The sequence below is a fragment of the Marmota monax genome, unplaced genomic scaffold (assembly GCF_021218885.2).
Source record: "Marmota monax isolate L192 unplaced genomic scaffold, Marmota_monax_Labrador192_F-V1.1 WCK01_AAM20220418_F8-fsc00378, whole genome shotgun sequence".
Taxonomy (NCBI): domain Eukaryota; kingdom Metazoa; phylum Chordata; class Mammalia; order Rodentia; family Sciuridae; genus Marmota; species Marmota monax.
This window is the reverse complement of record NW_026693516.1, coordinates 142,868-162,557: the sequence shown is the minus strand read 5'-3', so window position 1 is coordinate 162,557 and position 19,690 is coordinate 142,868. Positions and strand designations below refer to the sequence as shown.

The following is a 19,690-nucleotide window of genomic DNA, read 5'->3' as shown; positions in this document are numbered from 1 at the left end:
AGAGCAACGTGAAAAAGACGTAAGCTGAGGTGCCGGGGCGCTGAGGCCAAGAGAACTGCAGCTGCGGAGACAGCAGACACACGTGGCACAGAGTGGGGCTCTTGCCGGACTTCTCTGTCACCAAGAGCAGGGGCCCCTGTGGACATCCAGGTGAAAGGTGGCGGATGCCCTCTTGCCCAGCACAGACCTGTCAGGTGCTGTTTGCTCCCTTCCCTGAGCTGCGGTGGCGATTTTCACCTATGTGTATAAATCTAAGCCCTGCAGAGCCGGAAGCTCAGGCGTGGAGCGTGTGTTCTGCTTGGAGGATGACTGTAGAGGCAGTCAGGGTTCCCTGGGGGGCGAGTCCAGGTTGGAAGGCTGGGCTCCTGCTCTCACGTGCGAGGTCTTGCAAGGTGTGGAACTGAAGCATGGTGTCTCCTACTGTCAGCAAGGATTTTCACCCAGCAAGGACACTGGTTCAAACGAGCCAAGGATCACCATTTGCACTTAACAATTAGTCTTTATTTGTGTGTTATCTATGTCTTGACTGTTTCCATAACTTATGTGTCTTGAGTTTATCTGTGTCTATTTAATGGCTGTTGTCTCAAGGGGACTTTGTGACTGCTGGCGTTCCCACCTCCTGGACAAGTGATTCTGATCATGGTTTTGACTTTCCAAGTCTTGGCTTCTGCATCTCCAAGAGGTCAGCATTTGCCACATGCTCACGGGGCAGCACGTGACAGTGACGTGCTGGGAGTGTTCAGTGAATGTTAACGTTTCTTATTGCAATGTCCACAGTGTGTCCATGCTTTTGGAAATGACCCAGTTCACACAAAATCAACCACACAGCTCTTCACTGACCTGCCGGGGAAATGGATCTACTGCAGACTCAGTAACCTGGAAGGGCTCATTAGGCTCTTGTTGTGAATCTGCATCCCCAATCTTTACCCTTCCTGGCCCTTTACGTCCTCTAGAAACAAGTCAGCTTGCTTGGCCGTCACCTGGCAGCACTACTGTGGCCCAGTGACACTCTCCCTCAATGCTGTCTGAGATTTCACTTGCATAAACTGATAGACGAACTAATTTCCCACCAAACGTGGGAAAGAAGTTTAACTTTGGGCTGGGACAATAGCTCAGTGGCAGAGTGCTTGCCTTGCACAGGTGAGGCACTGGGTTCGAGCCTCAGCACCACATAAAAATAAGTAAAATAAAGATATTGTGTCCATCTACAACTAAAGATATTTTTAAAACAGTTTTACTCCAGCTATGCCCATTGGACACCAGAAGAGCTGGTTAATAAGTCTAACGATGAGGGGACAGGCCGGTGGGTTGTTGCGTCATCCTGGACACGTCGGTGTCTGTGAAGTGCTCTAACCTCTTTATCTCTTATTCTTTTTCGGATCCATGTGCTGTCAGTTTAGTGTCTTTACACTGGTCTTTTCTCCACTGAAAGTAATATAGAAATTTTGTTTCTTGATTAACGTAAGAATGGCACTGGACAGTTAACTAAATGGCCGAGAGCAGAGCCAGCTACCTACAGGACAGACCCTACTGGTGCGCTCCATTGTTCATCTCTCTCTCTTTTCTAGCTAGAGATAAATGGCTGCCTTCTGACCCGCAGATCATCTCCGAAGGCCTGTATGCCATTGCTGTTGTGCTCAGCTTCTCTCGCATCGCCTACATCCTCCCTGCCAACGAGAGCTTCGGCCCCTTGCAGATCTCTCTTGGAAGGACGGTGAAGGACATATTCAAGTTCATGGTCCTCTTCATCATGGTGTTTCTGGCCTTCATGATCGGCATGTTCATACTGTACTCTTACTACCTGGGGGCCAAAGTCAACGCTGCTTTCACCACGTAAGTCGAGCATGAAGAGGACTTCCAGCAGGTCTAGACGAAGCAGAAGAGAAATTTCAATTACCGTAGTGAAGGTGTTTTTAAGAGCAGAAAAAAATCCATGGAAAACAGTCAGTTCCTGCGTGTGATTATGTTGCTCCACAGCTTCATCTCTTTTACCTTAGTGACATTTGGCCACAGAATCAATCGGGATTCGGAAAAAATCCTGGACAAAATCTGCTATTTTAAGAGAATGGAGTATGGGATTGCTAATCCTGGATGTCTCTTTCATTATGCGTAACGTTAGATTTAGGCCTGTCCCTTTGTAGCTAGTACTACTCTTCTGAAACAGAAGCACTGGTTTGTTTCAATGAGTCCTTGACAGTGCAGGGAGGAGGGTGAGAGGAAAGGGCGTGTCCTGGGGCCCACTGGAGTGGTGAGGCCACTTCCTGCCCAGGGTCACACTGGTTCCTGCACTGTGACTGTCTCCCCGGGAGCCGTCCTTGACCCTGCTGAGTCTCACTACCCCTGTGGGCCTCGGGTGGAGGTACCCAGACTGTGGGACCTTCTCGCCCCTGGGTGTTTGGTTGTCACGGCGATGGCCTCCCCTGTATCTTGGTCCCTGTCGTGAGGAGATCATGCTCCCTCCTGCCTTTCCTTGGTGCCCTGTGAAGCCACAGCTGGGAACCAGCTTCACTCTTGTTCAGCAAGTTCCCCGTAGACGAAAATAGCATACCAAGGCCTTGCGGACATCTGAATGGTTCTGAACTAGTGTTCCCCATAGTTAACAGAGAGCAGTCAGAAGGTGAGAGAGACTGAAATTCACTTTATTGTAATAAAGAAAAAAATCAGCTTGAACCTGCTGGGGAAAGCACAGAGGTACACAACACCACCCCTTTCCCTTTCCCTCCCCCTCTTTAAATACTATTCCCATTAATTGTTTTCCGGAAGAAGAACTTGCTTTAGAACCTTTCTTTGTAATGGAATTTTACATAACTGTTCAAGGATGATTTATTTAGTCCTCGGATCAGGGATCACAAGTCAGTCACATGTTAAAAACAGCCATGTGCGTTTTGCCAAAGTGGCTGAGGAATGCCAGCGGGGGACTGGTGTGGGGGAGCCGGGTGCTGGTTGTCCTGAAGGAGGAATCGGGAAGTCCTGTGATCAGGGGAGACACGCGGCCCCCTGGTTCCGCTGCCCCGCTTCATGTCCAGCGAAGGGTGGCTTCTGGGCAGGTGACGCTGTTGGCTCTCAGGATCTGTGGGCTCCTTGTAAGTTCAGCGAGCCCTGGGTCACACATGGCCTGGCAACACCATGTCCTTGCTGAACCCACAAGCTGTTTTTCCTTGTCCCTGTGCCCTACACGGCACAGGAGAACAACTGTTGCAACAACGGCATTGCTGTATCACCATATCAAGTATTGTAAGTCACCTGGAGATGGTCTAAAGCATGCAGGAGAGGTGCGTAGGTTATATGTAAACACTAAGCCTTCTTTAAGGGACTGAGCACCCACAGACGTCCATATTCCCAGGGAGTTCTAGAACCCAGCCCCAACAGATACCCAGCGGTGACTGACTATATGTTCTTGTGACAAAAGATTCAGAGAGGTATCTACGATGACAGGCTGGTCCCCCCCCACCCTTGGCCCCCAGTCTGCTAGTTCTCCCTAGTTCCAGAAATGCCCGTGTCTTTGGGACACTTTGAGATTTTTTTTTTCATAAAGTAGAATGTAAATATCTGTGTTCCCCTTGTCACTCAATGATAGAGGTTTTCACCGTGGCTGTCTTGTTTCTTACTTAACCCTCCTCTGGCATCGCTGATGTGAACACCTGGAGACAGGTCTGTCCCACTTCCCCCCGTGGTTGCATGGCCTTCCGGGTTTGGATGCTCCAGAATCATTCAGCCTATTCCTTGCATATCTAGCTTGCTTTTATTCTAAAAGCAAATCATTTCATAGCAAATGATGCAGCAAGGAATATGTTCATACACTTTTTTAAAGTAGATTCATAATTTTAATTTCTGTTCTACTCCAGGAAAACTGACTCAAATACCTAAACCGTCTACCAAATCAAACTTCAAACTCTCATCCTCCCAGGAGAAAGGAATGGGCATTGTAATATGGCTTCAGCTTTCTCCTGCTGAGCACAGACAACTTTCCCTGGAAGGTCCTTCAGAAAAGCTCCGTTGGCCATTTAATCACCAGTCCTGAAAACCTGAGAGGGGGATTTCCATTAACTATCTTCAGATTGTTAGAAGTAGTTGCTAATGTTTGTTCTGATTGCATTTTACATCTGTATGGTGTTCAGCCCTAACTTGTCTTTACTCCTGAATAATTAATGCTTAGAATCGTTAATTAATTACTGTGTGTCTTTTTTCTCCACAGTGTAGAAGAAAGTTTCAAGACTTTGTTTTGGTCGATATTTGGGTTGTCTGAAGTGACTTCCGTTGTGCTCAAATACGACCACAAATTCATAGAGAATATTGGATATGTCCTTTACGGGATATACAATGTAACTATGGTGGTGGTTCTACTCAACATGCTCATTGCTATGATCAATAGCTCCTATCAAGAAATTGAGGTAAGCCCACTGTGTCCCCAGCATCTGCCCTTCCCATCCCACTCTGACGGTATGCGGCATCTGTTTCAGTGCCTTGTGGTCACAAAGAGGCTCCTATCCGTGCAGAGAGCCTGCTCTCAGCTGTGTCTCCCCCGAGCAGGTAGTCACACCGGTCCAGTTCTTCTAGGAGCCCAGATTCTAGGAGGTCCCTCCCACTCCACCTCTCTCAGGGTGTCTCAGAAGTCTTGAAACCACTGACCACGTGCACTGCCATAGGGAGACACATTTTGTCTCCTGGGTTAGCCAGTCAGTGTCCTTCCTGGTGGAAGAATTGCTAGATGCCTGCAAACACAGATGGCAGACTTTCTCTGGTCAGAATTTCTAGTATCTGGAAACTGCTCTGCCTCGGATCTCTGGTTGGGCTTGGGGTGGTAGCATCTTCTTCACTGAATGTACTTTCCTCCATCCCCCAGTTTTGTGATCAGTATCTTCCTAGTGCCTAGCTGTTTCTCAGCTCTACCAAAGCTCCAAGTGTGTTTAGAGCCTCGTGATATAGTGTCCCCAACGCAGAGGTTAGCTCCTCCAGAAGTGAAAACTCAGAGCGCTGAACACCTACCTATGTGGGTGCGTTCGTGCCTGTCTGGGCTGTGTGACCTGAGCGACCCAGCCTCCTCCACCTGGGCCCCCTCTTCCTTTCCCCTATTGGAATGGTCATGCCCATCACCATGGGGTGGCCCTGGGGAGAGGAGTAGATGGAGACTGGTCCAGGCTCCTGGGGAACTACATGACATTTGAGGGCATGTGACAGAAACATAATCTCCCAAAATCTGTTGTTCTAAATTCTCATTTTCCTTTTGCCCTTGGAGTATAATATGTCACGCGTATAACCTGACTTGAGTGGGTGTGGGGAGGGGAGAGTGAGGTAGAGAGCAAAGAACTAACTTTGAACATGTAGAATTGGTGGGGCGAAGAATGTGGGGAGGGAGTTAACACTTTTGTCCTTTCTTGCCTCCAATTTTTCTAATCTTTTTGTCTTATCTTGTGAGGAATAGGAAATTCTGGTTATATTTTATTGGATATAGACAAAGGAATATGGAAAATAAAAAGTTTAAATGGTGTCATAGAAGTGATCCTCAGTTTATCCCATAGCATATAGAGATCATATGCAGAAAATTATGTATAAGTTCCTTACCTATTTAAAAAATCATTTATATTCATTGCTAGAATTTACATTGTTACTGGAATATTTAGTTTAAAAATTTAGTAGCTAATTTCAAATCAGTAATTTCTATTTTGCAACACAGGATGACAGTGACGTAGAATGGAAATTTGCTCGTTCCAAACTTTGGCTCTCCTATTTTGATGATGGGAAAACCTTGCCCCCACCCTTCAGCCTGGTTCCTAGTCCAAAATCATTTGTGTATCTCATCATGCGGATCATCAACTTCTCCAAATGTAGAAGGAGAAGGCTACAGAAGGATCCAGAAATGGGAATGGGTAACTCAAAGTCCAGGGTAGGTGTCGACAACTTACCAAGACCTTAAAATCCATGTTTTGTCTCTTTCTCCTTGTCTTTCGATGTGTAATTCTTATGTGTGGTGCAATGATTTTTATGTGTGAACCTAGAAGACCTTGAAAGTGGCCGTGCATCCCACCAGCTGCCATAGACAAGGGCTTGATGTCTGCATAATGTTTCAAGAGCCACTTGTCTATGCCCTGGGCGGTCAGAACTTCCTGGGAACCACCAGATTAAAAACAGACAAGACTCCCTTGAACTGTTAAACGTAAACAGAAACCTTGTTGTTAGGAAGCACTTTGTTTTGGTGTGTTCCATGTTCTCCGCTGTGATTCTGAAGTTAAATAATTTTAGCCTCAGATCATCCTCTTCCTGTTCATAGACTGAGCATGGCTAGACTGGGCTAAGTAACTTTTTTTCCTTTAGTATCATAAAACCGAGAGTTATTTGAGAGCTCCTCAAATAACTCCAAGCGCCCCTTTTATAATAGCAAGAATGGTCTGCCCCTACATTGTCCCAGTTGAGTCAGACTTTAATTTTAACAAACGTTTCATGATGGCACTTTATGAGCGTGAATTTAATTTTCAAAGATAAGCTTGGTATAGGAGACAGAAAAATACGGGAAAAATTCAAATAACAGTGAAGGAGGAAGATAGGAGAAAATGTACAGGCTTAATATACAATTTTTGTCTAAAATTGTGAAAATGGCCTGTAGCTGTAGCAATCTAGAAGCCCACAGGATTTTAGGTTAATTCTCTAAAATACAGGCCTTCCTGAGCAGAGGTGGGTACTTTTTCTCAGTTGAAGCTGGGGAAAAGAGGATTAATGCAATTTAATTTCTCGCTTTTTAAGATAGAGGTGAGTTTGCAAGATTTGTTACAACCCTAGAATCTTATTCTTTAAGAATGCAATCTTTTAATCCTCTCTGACCTGCATGTGAGCTCTGACAGCTGTTAGGTTGCAAGGGAATGAGAGTTATGGCAGGCCAAGATTTAAAACAGAACCTCGTAAGCACACAGCGAGAAGCATTACAGTGCAAGGAAGACAGCCCTGCTGCTGGACTTGGGCTTGAATCTTGGCTCTTAGGAGTCAGAACAGGTCAAACCACGTGGCCACTTGAGCTTTAATCGCTTCCCCTGAAAGAGGAAGCTTCTGGAGGGTTGTGGTGAGGACTATGAGATGTGCAAAGTTCCAGCCTCGACATATATCAGGGCCCTTCCCCATTCACAGTTTACAAAGTGCTTTGCAGTACGTCTGAACCTCAGTTAGTGCTGCAAGGTGGGTATCCGTTATTCCATTTTATAAATAAGACAACTACGCTCTTCAAATTCCTCCCCTACAACTGGGCTGGCCGTGCAGGCAGGCCTGGGGTCCAGCTCTCTGTTGCACCTGGCTGCCTCTGTGCTCAGCAGCCCAGTCCAGGCTGTGGCCTCCCCTCTCCCTCCCTGAGCTGTACTTCAGCTGTGGGGCAGCAGGTCTCCTAAAGGGGCCGGGTTGGAACTGTCGTCCTGGGTGGCTCCTGCTGCAACTGCTGAAACTGACTTTGCTTTGAAAAACTGAAGTATATAAAAGGAGTGTCTCAGGTGCAGAGTTTGCAACCCTAGCACCTCGTAGAACACACCTTAGTTTATTCTTTCTTTCTGTAGGCAGCTGAGTCCACCGACCTCTTTCCTGACCCTGTCCTAAAGTAGAAAGGGGAACTCAGGTTGAGAAGAGCACACCCAAGGCCGTGGCTGCCTGGACCCCTCTAGAGGAAATTAGCTTCTCCCAGGAGTGAGGGGAGCCTTTATGTAGGATGTCCACTGAGGGTGTCCCCTTAGGTCACCTGCTCCAGCCTGTGTGTGCCACGGGCGGGAAAGGTGCTGGTGGCAGAAGATGGGCTGGCCTCTCATCTCTGGGGAGGCAAGACCCTCCGCTTCCTAGGCCTCCCACATCTGGCTTAAGTGGTCGTTGTGATTCTAAGTTGCACATAGGCCTGTTCAGACGCTTTCACCTTCTGCACAGTCACAGACCCCCGGGTATGCTGAACTTAGTAAAAATTTGGAGAATTCCATTTCCTGTTGTTCTTTTTGGACGAGGGAGGCCCTGGAGCAGCCTTTCCGGCTCACCTGTCTGGCTGACCTTGGTTGGTAGGCAGACACTGACCTCCAGTGTCCAACAGGAGAATTAACTCCGCTAGATGAGGTTTTCCCCTGGCACTGCAGACCTACAGGAAGGGTCCGCAACACCTCCACTCCCCCGCATCCCTCACCTCCCGCATTGAGATGGTGGTTCTCGGGTCCTGGGGCATATATGCCTTTTTGGACGGGGGGGGGGGGGTGGGCTGCTTTTGAACCACACCTACCAGGGGGCAGTGTGCCCATGAGTAATAGGTCACACGGGAGTGGATGTGCCTCTGTGCCCCTCCTGCTCTCATTCCTGCCCAAAGTCTAGACCTTAAGAAGAGAAGCAGTGGAGGGAAAGAAAACCAAGATTCTTTAGCCCAATTCTCTCCCAAGTGTGATCCCAGCTCTTGTACGGCCCTGAGAAGATGCATTACTGTGACTTCTATTTTAAGGCTATGGGATCCCACAGTGCTACACAGTAGCGTGCCCTGTGCAGGCCCAGCAGCCGACTGAACTGCTTCCCTGGAACTGCGCTTCCAGGAGCCAAATGCACATCTTGATCAAGACCAGGTCCCAGGGAAAATTGTGCCCAGTAGGAGCCAACTTTTAAAAAACGTGTTCTCAACCAGCAGTTCTGCTCCGCCCATCTTGCCAACACTTGGACCAGTGTGAGCACGCGTCCCCCCTTAGAGCTTGCCTTTGGAATTAGATGAAGTCACGTAGAAAACTCACCCTCCACAAGGTGTTCCTCAGAAATGTTACCAAGGAGAATAGGAGAGACTGTACTTCTGATTCCAAATGAATGTATTCTAATTTACTAGGTTAATTGTATTTTTTCCTAGTTAAACCTCTTCACTCAGTCTAACTCAAGAGTTTTTGAATCACACAGTTTTAACAGCATTCTCAACCAGCCAACACGTTATCAGGTAAGAACTCCTTAGACATCTCTCTTTATCTGTGTGTGATTCTGTGTGTCTGTGTGTGTGTGTGTGCATAGCGAGTGGCGCTATGAGACGGGAACAGAGAAGATGAGAAAAGAACACTAGTTGGAGGGGACTTTAGAAATCAGTCCAACTGCTCCTCCCCCTTCCCCTCCCTCTCCCCCTCCTTCTCCCCGTCCCCTTTTTTTGGCTGAGAAAGAAGAGTTCTTTTCTCAATATTGAAAGCAAAATGTTGCTATAATTTCCAAAGCATGTCGCATAAGCCTTGAACTGGACAAAGAAATGGGAGTTATGGTGTATTAGATAAATACCTCTCTCGCAGTTTGAAAACCAGACTGTTTCTCCAGGCTTTTCCCCAGGGCAACCCATCTTCCAAGTGACTGTGGTCAGGCTGTGCTCTTTCAATGGCACTGCTTTAAAATACCTACAGACGCAGGCCTGTAATCCCAGCAGCTCAGGAGTCTGAGGCAGGAGGAGCGTGACTTCAAGGACAGCCTCAGCAACTTAGCGAGGCCCTAAAGCAACTGAGTGAGACCCTGTCTCTAAATAAAAATAAAAGGGGTTGGGGGTGTGGCTCAATAGTTAATCACCCCTGAGTTCCATCTCCAGTACCAAAATAAATAAACAAACAAACAAATACAACACCCTTTGCATTTGCTGTTGGCTGTGACCCTTGAATTCTGTTCCTCAGCTGGCCTCATTTTGAGTCTTTAGATTCTGGTGTGCGCGGGTGTCTTGAGGACCAAGGAAGTGATGGTGTCAGGTGATGCTGGGAGAGTGACACACCCACCTTCACACAGCTTTCCTGGAGGAGGGGACTCTGCAGAACTGATTGGCTCACTGATTACCAAAGCCATTCTTTGGATGGTTACATTAGTCCCATATGGTGTGCTTGTTTATCCCATCCAGCTCCTACTGAGAGAGAGGGCATTGCCAGTGTTTAACAGTTATAAGTAATACCGCCATAAACAACCTCGTGTACTTGACATTTCAAACGTGCAAATGTGTAGAATTTTCTGGTTAAGTATCTGTGTATTTAAATTTCTTAGTCATTATCAAGCTGATTTTGATGGAGCTTGTAACATTTACACTTATAATACACGTATGAGAGTATCTGTTTCCTTCCTAAATCAAACAGTGTTTTGCGAGGGCTTTGGGTCTTAGCCTATGAGAATGGCTTCTGTGCGTGAACTGGACCTTAACTTTGAATGAACTTGACCTTAATTTTATGTTTAGTGTTCTATATTCTTAGGACCCAATGTCTACCTGCTTTTCTTGATGGCTTTTGGTGTAAGTTAAGAGGAATTCTTAATATTTTAAGATATGAGCTGTTGTGTTATGAGTTGGGAAGTTTTTTTGCCAGTTTGTTGTGTATCGATATTCACAAATGTTACTTCTTATTTCCGCAGTCACCTTCCCAAGTCTATTAGGTCGGAGATTCGTGCAGTCTTTGAAAAGATCTTCTCCCATCTGAGATCACTTAATAAGCTTTCTACCCATCCATATTTCTTAAATTCTGTCATGTTTTATGTGAAAATATTCAACCATGTAGAATATATTTTAGCATAATATGTGGGGTGGGGATCCAAATTCATTTTTTCTTCCAGATGATTACATAGCTCAGTGTGTTTGAATAATATTTCTTTTATACTGATTTGAAATCCTGCTTTTATTGCTAAATTCTGGTATCTATTTGTATTTATTTCTAGTTTTTCCATTCTGTCTATTCATGCAATTTGACCGTATTATTTTAATTCTTGTAGTTTAAAACAAAATCAAACAAATGAACCCCCATTTTTTGCTATTCTTTCTTTTTCCTCCCCTCTCTCTTTCTTTCTCCCTGTCCTGTTTGAATTTTGGAGTTGATTTGTCTACTTTACAAACAGCCTGGTGGTATTTTTACTGAGATTAATGTTTACTTAAGGAGAATTGGCACTGTGTCGGGTACTGGGGGTTGAGCCTGGGTGCTCACCCCTGGGCCCCACCCCAGCCCTTTGTGCTCTGTTTGGAGACTCGATCTTGCAGGCTGCTGAGCCTGGTCTTGCTGCCTCAGCCTCCGAGTGGCTGGGATCACAGGTGTGGGCATTGCATACAGCAGGGACTGGCACCTTATGAAGTCCTCATTTCCTTTGAAGAACACGGTGACTTTCCACTGGTTTAGGTCTTCTTTGGTCTCTTTGGAGTCCTGTAAGTAGTTGTCTTTGTTCATATTAATTAGGATTAATGTGGTACCATTCACACAGAACCACCAAACACCAACCACTAAAGGGCTAAAAGAAAATGGACATTTAATTCTCTTTTCTTTTCAAGAATTTGGGGTGGGGGGTGGCTGGGGAGACAGCTCGGTGGTAAAGCACTTGCCTAGCATGCATGAGGCCCTGTGTTCAATCCCCATCATCACATTAAAAAAAATAACAACAACAACAACAACAAAAAGAATTCAGGAGGTGGTCATTCTTTTCTTCTATCTTCTTGGGTTCAATACCTGAGGTTTGCAAGTTAAACTGTCAAAAGGCAGACTAATAATAGTGAGAATAAAACACCCTGTGATGGGTAGCTAGGATTTAGAGCTTGCATATATCTTGCCAAGTGCAATAAATTTGTTGAGAAGTGAAAGATGAAGAAAATAGAGTTGGAGAATCTAATGGAAGACAGGGTTGTCTTCCCAAGGTTGGCTTGTGCAGACCCGTCTGTCCCCAGGCATGACAGATTTGAAATCCTGGCCTGGGAGAGAGGAGGGGGAATCTTTCTCAGAAGAAAATTTAAGTCCAGCTTTCAGGCAGATGGAGAGTGAAGTTGGGGGAGGGTAGGCGAGTGCCTGATGGTACTAAGCAGCAGTGAACAGAAGTTAGTGAACAAAAAAGAGTGAAAAGAGGCTCTGGCTCCCTTGGGGAGGAAGCTGTTCCATGCCCACGTCTATTCCTTCTCCCCATCTCAGTGGACGTCGGGAAGGAACCTGGTTTTGTTTGCAAGGAGAACCAGCAGGGTCTGCACCTTGCCACCCCTCAGTCTCAGCTTTGGGGATCTCTTTCCAGGCCTTCCACACCCGGGACAGAGAAAATTCATAGTCTACACATAAAGTCACAGTGTCCTCTGGAAATGGTGACTCATAAGTGTCCACAAGAAGTCCAGGTAACTCCTGGAGGTCTGAGGAGTGAGGAAGTTAATCAACAGGCTACTATAGTTAGTTAGTAATTGGACTGAAAGAGGCAAATCCAAAAAATCTGTTATTGGTCAATTTAATTTTGGGTATTGAAGGTAAAATTTTAAATGGCACTTCTACTTGTTATATGTGACTTTCCTGGTCGTTTGTAGCACTATGACTATTAAGACAAACAAGCAGCATTTGCTACACAGAAGCATAGATGACCATAAGAAACTCGGAGTCCCAGTAAGGGAGTCATTTCCTCGGGCTCTCTGCTGTACAAGATACACTGTAACATTCTCTCGGCACCAGGGTAGACACCTGTAAGTCACCACTCAGGTCTGGCAGCTCGCCTTCTTAGCTGTGGTTCAGAGGGTGAAGGGGGATCCCCTTCAGGAGCTGTTTCAACAGGGGGAGTCCCAGGGAGGGCCTCTGCAGCTGCCCCAGACAGGCGGCCTTCCTGAGAACTCACAGGAACCCTGCGCCGTGGACCAAGGGTTTCAGTTCAACACAAGGGGCGTTCTTGCCTCCTAGAGGAGCTGGGGCTTGGTGCACGGGGGTATTTAAGCTGGAAAAATCACAGTGGCGTTTCTGTGGGATGTGGGACCAGCTAAAAACACACCAGACATTGAAGGGGAAAGCTGTAGCCTATAGCAGGCAGAAGGTGACAGGTGACAAGGAGCTCGCCTTCCTTTCTTCCCCTCAGTGAGGGAAGTCGATGAGCTTTGTTCAGGCTATTTCTAGGGAACTTGAACCACATAGGAATTTAAAAAAAAAAAAAAACGTGTCCTAATTATTTAAACATGACAGTAGAATACATTTATCCACTTTGATGTATCATCCGTAAATGGAGTATGATCTCTCACTTTTCTGATGGTACATGTTGTAGAATCACATTGGTCATGCAGTCATGGATGTACATAGGAAATGATGTGTTTCCTTCTACTGCCTTTCCTACCCCACCCCCTCCCTTCCTCACTCCCTCCTACCTAAGCTAAGGTAACTCCGTCTCCCAGCCCCAGTGAGCTAGCATCCGCATATCAGAGAAAACCTTGGCCTTTGGTTTGGGGGGATTGACTTATGAGCTTAGCATGATATTCTCCAGCTCCATCCGTTTACCATAAACTTTCTATTTTCCTAACACTTTCCCTTCTGGCAGTGGGTGGAAGACGACGTAGACTTCCTACGTATAGTTTCAGAAAACTTGATGTAAGTATTTGAGAGAGTGTTGCATCTGGGAACGTGAGCGGCGACATCTTAGTCTTCATCCTAACTGTAGCTGACCTTCTCCAGCAGAACCTGTGCTTTTACGTGCATTGCATTGTTTCCTCTGCACAGATCCTTCTGGGCTGAGTTTTATTGCCCCGTTACAGAGATGAGGAAAGGAAGCTTAGAGATTCAGTGTCTTGAGCTCTGGGCTTGTAAATAAAGGCCTGTTTTCAAATTCAGAGACTCCTTGCTCCAAACACATTCTGCCTCCCCTTCATCTCAAGAGGTTTTACTTTTTGCAGAGGTAGGATTTACAAATAAAAGTTTTCTTAGTGGTTCATGCAGACCACCTACAGCCCTTCACTCCCAGCTCCTCTGAGCCTTCTGTGTCTACATGAAAACTGTCCACCAGGTCTGAAGGGCTCTGGCTGCTGAAGAGGCAGCGCGGCCGCCCGGGCTGGAGAGGCCCAGGAAATGCGAGGCAGCAACTATTTGTTCTAATGGTTGAAGAGTTTTTATTTTATTACATTTAAAATAGCTAATTATGGACTTTTTCATACACAGAAAAGGATCACGAGCATTCTCTTTCTGTCTGTGCTGCTGCCACCTTGACTTGACAAATGCTTTTGCCATATTCTAAGGCAGGCATGGTGACAGTGCCTGTGGTCCCAGCCACCCTGGAGGCTGGGGTGGGAGGACCACCTGAACACTTGAGTGGAGGCCAGCCCCAGTGGAAGAGCCATATCCCTGGCATAACAAAAGCACTCTGCCACACTCTTGGATAGATTTTGTAAGAAATTTTTGACACAACTGAAATCCCCTGCTCTATGGCATTAGCTGCCGCCCTCCCCAGACACCCTCGTTACCTGGAAGTCACGTGTGCGCTCTGCCCAGGCACACTTTTAGATGTCTATCACCTACATAAATACATCCATAACATTATGCACTAGGTTTTTTGCAATCTGTATGAGCATCACATACCCTTTTTCTTCACTTGTCTTCCTACTGTTGTCTGTATTGATACACATATATCACAGTTTTTATTCTAACTGCTGTGTAATGTTCCCCTACATGAAGAAACCACTTGTGTCTGTTCCTTCCTTCATTGAAGGACATTTAGCGAGCTGCTCTGCTCTGTTGTAAAGATGAGCTAAATCCACCTCACTCTTCTCTCAACTTAGATCCCTGATACGCTCACCTCCCTCAGGGAGTTGTTCTGGGTAGGTAAGAAGTCTTGCCAGAGTGGCGGCAGCCCTGTCTGACTCTGGCACAGAGCCTGGCCCGGGGCTGGCTCTCAGTGCACACTCGCCGACCAAGGGTGAGCGTGCCTGTGAGCCAACGGGAGCCAGGTCCAGCTCCCACACCCCCAGGGTGTTCGGCTTTGCTGTCACTGGTGAAGTGGGCGTAGCCCACAGCGTGGCTCTGCCCTGGTCTGTTGTGATTCTCTCAAGGAGGTGTTTGGAGGAACCAAGGTGACTTTGCATCAGAAGGTCCCTGATTTCCATCTCCCTGTGACTGAGTTTCAGTTCAGGCCTTTCCCCATTTCTTGTTACCTTGGAAGCGTGGTATTTGACACATGTAGCGATGCTGAGCTGCCAAGCATCACCGTGTGCATAATCAGAAACCCACTGTGTGCACACTCAGAAACCCACTGTGTGCCCACTCGGAAACCAACCAGGGATGTCATGGGTCCACTCTGTGCTCCTGTGCATCTCCGCCCTGCCCCGCCTCCACCCCGGGGCTACCACCATCCTGGAGTTTGGTTTTCTAATCCTCTTGCTTTAGTTTTCTTTGTAAATTATAGGCTTATTAAATATGCAGACAGTCCTAAAACATAGGTTTATTTCCTATTGGCTTCGTAACAACAGTCTCATGCTCCGTGATCTGCAGCTGGACTCTCCCTTCAACGTTGTGCTTCTCGGGTTCCTCCCGCTGCCGTGTGGGACTCACAGTGTGCTCCTGGGCACCGCAGTGAGCACCCACCGCAGTGAGCACCCCGTGACTGGCTTGTCTGTCTCCCGTTGCTGTTTGTTTCCCGTCACCCACGCTGGTCAGGCCAGGGCTGCGTCTGTTCTGCCTCTGGGTCCACCGTGCGGCTCCCTGGGCCCTTCCCGCTTTCTGCACGAAGGCGCGCCAGTGTCTGGCTTCAGAAGATGAGACCACATTGCTCTCAGAGTGGCTTGTCCAGGAAAGGGAGGGTCCTCGTTGATCCCCGTCTTTCCCAACACCTCTTGGCATTGCCAGATGTAATAACAAGAAAAGAGTGTGGATGCTCCGTGGGCCTGCTGGCGTCCATGTTCCCATTGCTGTGAGCGCCTGTCTGCCTTTGGCTCTTTTGAGTCTCCCTGTTGAGTCACAGCTTTTACACGTGTTTTTACATATTGGATACAAACTGTTTGTCAGTTACAAGTCCCGCCAGGATGTTCTCCGGCTCTGCGGCTTCGCCTGCCCTGTGCTCAGATCTAGAGATCTAGAGTCCTAAGGACACTTAACAATGTTTTCCATTACAGTGGGAAATTTTCATCTTTTTTGAAAGTCCAGTTCCACTTTGAAATAAATATTCCTCCTAGACTTTTTTAAAGGACTTGAAGGTTTTGTCTTTCACACTTAAGATGCACTAGAATTAATTTTTGTGTTCCGGGTATGAATGAAGACTCTAGTTTTTTTCAATGTGGACAAATAATTACCCTATAAGAACCCTTACTTAGAGTGGAAAATAACAGTGACATATATTGCTATGAGGGGAAAGCCTGGGATATAACATGATACCCAGGAAATGTAAAATTTCATACGTGCAATAATTATGAATATATAAAATTTAAAGAAAAGCTATTAGAAGGACATATGTGAAAATTACAACAGCGATTATCTTGGGATAGTGATATGATCAATGGTTTTGTTTATTTCTTTTGCTGTTCTCTGTATTTTCCAAATTCTTTGTATTGAGCCTGCAGTAACAGTGTGAATAAGGCAGTGTCTGTCTATGGGGATAATATAGTGTCAGTGCACCTGAAAGAGAAACCATTTCTTATTTGGAAGAGAAACCATGATTTGAAATCTTCCAACTCAGTGTTTTGTAAAGCTTCTTCCATTTCTGAGGCATAAAGACAAGTTTGTGGGTCACGCAGTGAAGTCTCAGACAGGTGCAAGGAGGGGGCGGTCTGAGGCCTGGGTACTGTGTCCCTAGTTCTGAGAACTTCTTCCAGGCATGGGAGGCCCCCCAGGAGCAGTGTCCAGGGCTGTGTGACCACTGACCACTTCTCCTTGCCCAACAGCAGATAATGAAGAGACTGATAAAGCGGTATGTCCTGAAAGCGCAAGTGGACAAGGAAAACGATGAGGTGAACGAAGGTAAGCCCCAAGGAGCCCGTCCTCCGAGATGGAGGCAAGGGAGCCTCCACAGCAGGGCGCGGCCGGGCTCCCCCAAGATCGACAGGACAGTCTCCCGTTGCCCCTCCAATATGCCACCTTCCAAGCGAACAGCATCTAGATGTTGTGCAGAGCAGTCTCCCCTCTTCAGGGTGCCCAAGATTCTTGGCCCCTGGAGATGGCCGTCCTCCTGACCCGGGGTCCTCCATGGTGTCTGCTCCATTTCCAGTGAGTTCACACGAGACTCGACATTTTCCAGTGATGCAGGCAGAGGAGCAATGGGGGCCCCTCAGATGGACCCCTCACTCTCCAGGAGGCCTCTGGCTTATCTGGAAACAAATCTCAAATCCATTTGCCTTGTCTGAAGTTTCTGTCGTGAACTTCACTTTGCCCGCTGGCTTCTTGCCTAAGCATGTCTCCTTCTCAGGGCACATCCTGGGTACAGCCTTAGAGCTGGAGGGTGGATCCAAAGCACAGGCCTAGAGTTGGAAAAGATAAACCTGGGGGAAAGTTTCCTGAAAACAGAAAGTGTCCCTTCCCCCCGAGACATGCATTGGATCTGTGGAGGCTGGTGAGAAAGGCTGGCCTTGGCATCGCTGGTGGGCGGTGGAGCCTTTACCTGATCCATCTGAGATCCCTGCCAATCGGAGCCAATCCAGTGGTCTATGTGTGCAGAAAAGAAATCTGTGAATATGCGACTGAGAACCAGCAACCTAGGGGTTGACCTAGACAGTGTCAGGGAGAAAGAAGTGGGATGGGTGTTTGGTTTGGAAGGCAGAAACCTGCTGGGTTGTGTCATGGCCACCCCTGGAAGACAGAACTGGAGCAAAGTGGGAGGAGCTTGACGGGCATAAGAGCTTCAGAAACAAGTAGCATTTATCAAGCGCTTGCCCAAAGGAGGAAAATCAATGAGACTGAGTTTTGGACAAAATTCTTATAAGAAAGTTGATAGCAGAGCTCATGCAGGGTATTAGATGAAGTAAGTTTTCAACTAATAAATGATAAACTAAATGCAGCACTGATGTGTAGTCTCTGCGTACAAGGAAGGGTAGGGTAGGAGCAAGAAGCAGGGCGGTCCACCATGGCACCCAGTGACATGAGGAAATTAACGTGGGCTGTAGATGTAGTTCAGGGTTAGAGCATGTGTTTAGCACGCACAAGGCCCTAGGTCTGATTCCCAGTACTACAGAAAAGCAAAAGCAAACAAAACACAAAAAGCACCAGAGTGCTCTTATTAAGTCCCTCGGAGACTGTCATCTTCAAGACATCCAGGTTTTAATTGCCATCTCCCTATGCTCAGAGCACCACCAGGCAGAATCAAGGCACAGCCTTGTTTGAATGCCGACATCCTCCTGTCCTCCCCAGAGAACAGAGTCTGCCCGTGGCCAGTGGCATGGTGTCGGAACCCCTCACCCCACCTCTGCCCCAAGCTTATTACCTTTGTCTGCCCCAATAAACAGCCCCTTCCGCCCATTCCTTTCCCCTTTCCACTCTGATTTATAATTGGCTTATTCATGGGAGCATTAGGCCCTTAGGTAGAGTGATTCTTTTTAGTGAAGGTCAGTTTTGCGTGGGTTCCCCTTGATGCTGGAAATGGGAGAGATGACCAAGGGGTGTGGACCTGAGGTCTGCGGGACAGAGGGAGGCGGGCAGATGAAGAGAGCAGCTCTGTAGTCAGTTAAGACCCTGCATTAAAAGCTGGGGTGGAGCTTGCTCAGCATGCAGAGGCCCAGGGTTGGATCCAGCACAATAAAACAAACAGAAAATGTTGGGTTTAGCCACAGGACAATGCTTGGGCTTCAGCCCTGCAGACATAGCTGGACTGTTTTTATAGCTTTGAGCAAAGGTCAGTGTGTTTGTGAAGACAGATATTTCTTAAACCTTGGGAGACTTTAGGAAGCAAATGTATTCAAGTCACATGAGTTTTATTTTGTTCTTTTCTAAATTCAAAGAGAATCACCAATTTTATATACATATATTTTAATACAAATACTTACAGGTGAATTAAAAGAAATCAAGCAAGACATCTCCAGCCTTCGGTATGAGCTTTTGGAGGACAAGAGCCAAGCGACCGAGGAGCTGGCCATTCTGATCCACAAACTCAGCGAGAAGCTGAGTCCCAGCGTGCTGAGGTGTGAATGACGGAGGCTGGAGCCTCGGGGTGCACTGCAGCACAGACGTGGCAATAACGCTTCTAAGTGTGAAATACTTGAAAAACTGGTGTACGTTTTTAGTAGCAACTACCTTTATTATGTGACTCTTCAAAGGTTAGGGTTAAGAATTTTGCTGTTTTATCACATGAAAACGCATTTCATTGTCTGCCTTGACATTACAAACGACAATATACCATTGTATTTAAAGGCCCAATATTACTACGTTACTGACAGTTTTGTCCATTTTAGAGTATACTCTGTTTTTGCACTACCTGTTTGCCTCCAAGAGATTGTAAACTCCTTGGAGACAGGACTATGTCTTATTCATCTTTGTGTCTCCAGCACCTAGTACAGTGCCTGGTACATAGTAGGTGCTCAATAAATGTTGAAGCCAAGTGAACTGAACTGCCAATAAAATACAAATAAAAATTCATCACTGTGTAGCATACCTTCCCATGTCCAACTGCTCAAGAGTTTGAATTTTTTAAAATAGAAATGGAAGAAATTTTATAATCAGCTATGACCTAGTGAGAACTATGACCTATTTTCTTAGAATTTTAGGCATTGCTGATAATCCCAGGACCAATGAGCCCTGAGTGAGAATTTAACAATGAGGTTGGTTAATAGAAGACACATTACAGATTTAAGTTTCATCGGATTGTCCCAAACAACACATTAAAGATTTTTCTAAAATAGATGACGTTTGCTTTCTGTTATGGACTCTGACTCATTGTTTGTGAGTAATGTGAATTTAGTCGATGGGAAGCGAGTTTTCTTCAAGTTTGGGGGCAGATGGGTTTGTTATTTGATGATGACCGTCTCATTTCTACATCCGATGCTTCGGTGCTAAATAAGATTCCAACACCTGACTTTGTGTCTTGC

General features: G+C 46.5%; 1 protein-coding gene across 3 annotated transcripts in view; it reads left to right on the top strand.

Moving 5' to 3' along the window:
* The window catches only part of Trpc3 (transient receptor potential cation channel subfamily C member 3), a 57,868-nt gene extending 38,365 nt beyond the window's left edge, over positions 1 to 19,503 (top strand). For 2 of the 3 annotated variants that reach the window (XM_046458485.2, XM_058583664.1), the window contains exons 7-12: positions 1,569 to 1,833; positions 4,196 to 4,391; positions 5,675 to 5,884; positions 8,834 to 8,917; positions 16,562 to 16,637; positions 18,655 to 19,503. In XM_046458485.2, coding sequence (XP_046314441.1) covers positions 1,569 to 1,833; positions 4,196 to 4,391; positions 5,675 to 5,884; positions 8,834 to 8,917; positions 16,562 to 16,637; positions 18,655 to 18,797 — 974 coding nt within the window. In that variant the 3' untranslated portion in view covers positions 18,798 to 19,503. Of the gene's footprint in view, positions 1 to 1,568; positions 1,834 to 4,195; positions 4,392 to 5,674; positions 5,885 to 8,833; positions 8,918 to 16,561; positions 16,638 to 18,654 lie in introns of those variants that run through there. The other variant, XM_058583665.1, reaches the window with a different exon arrangement.
* The last annotated feature ends 187 nt before the right edge of the window (positions 19,504 to 19,690 follow it).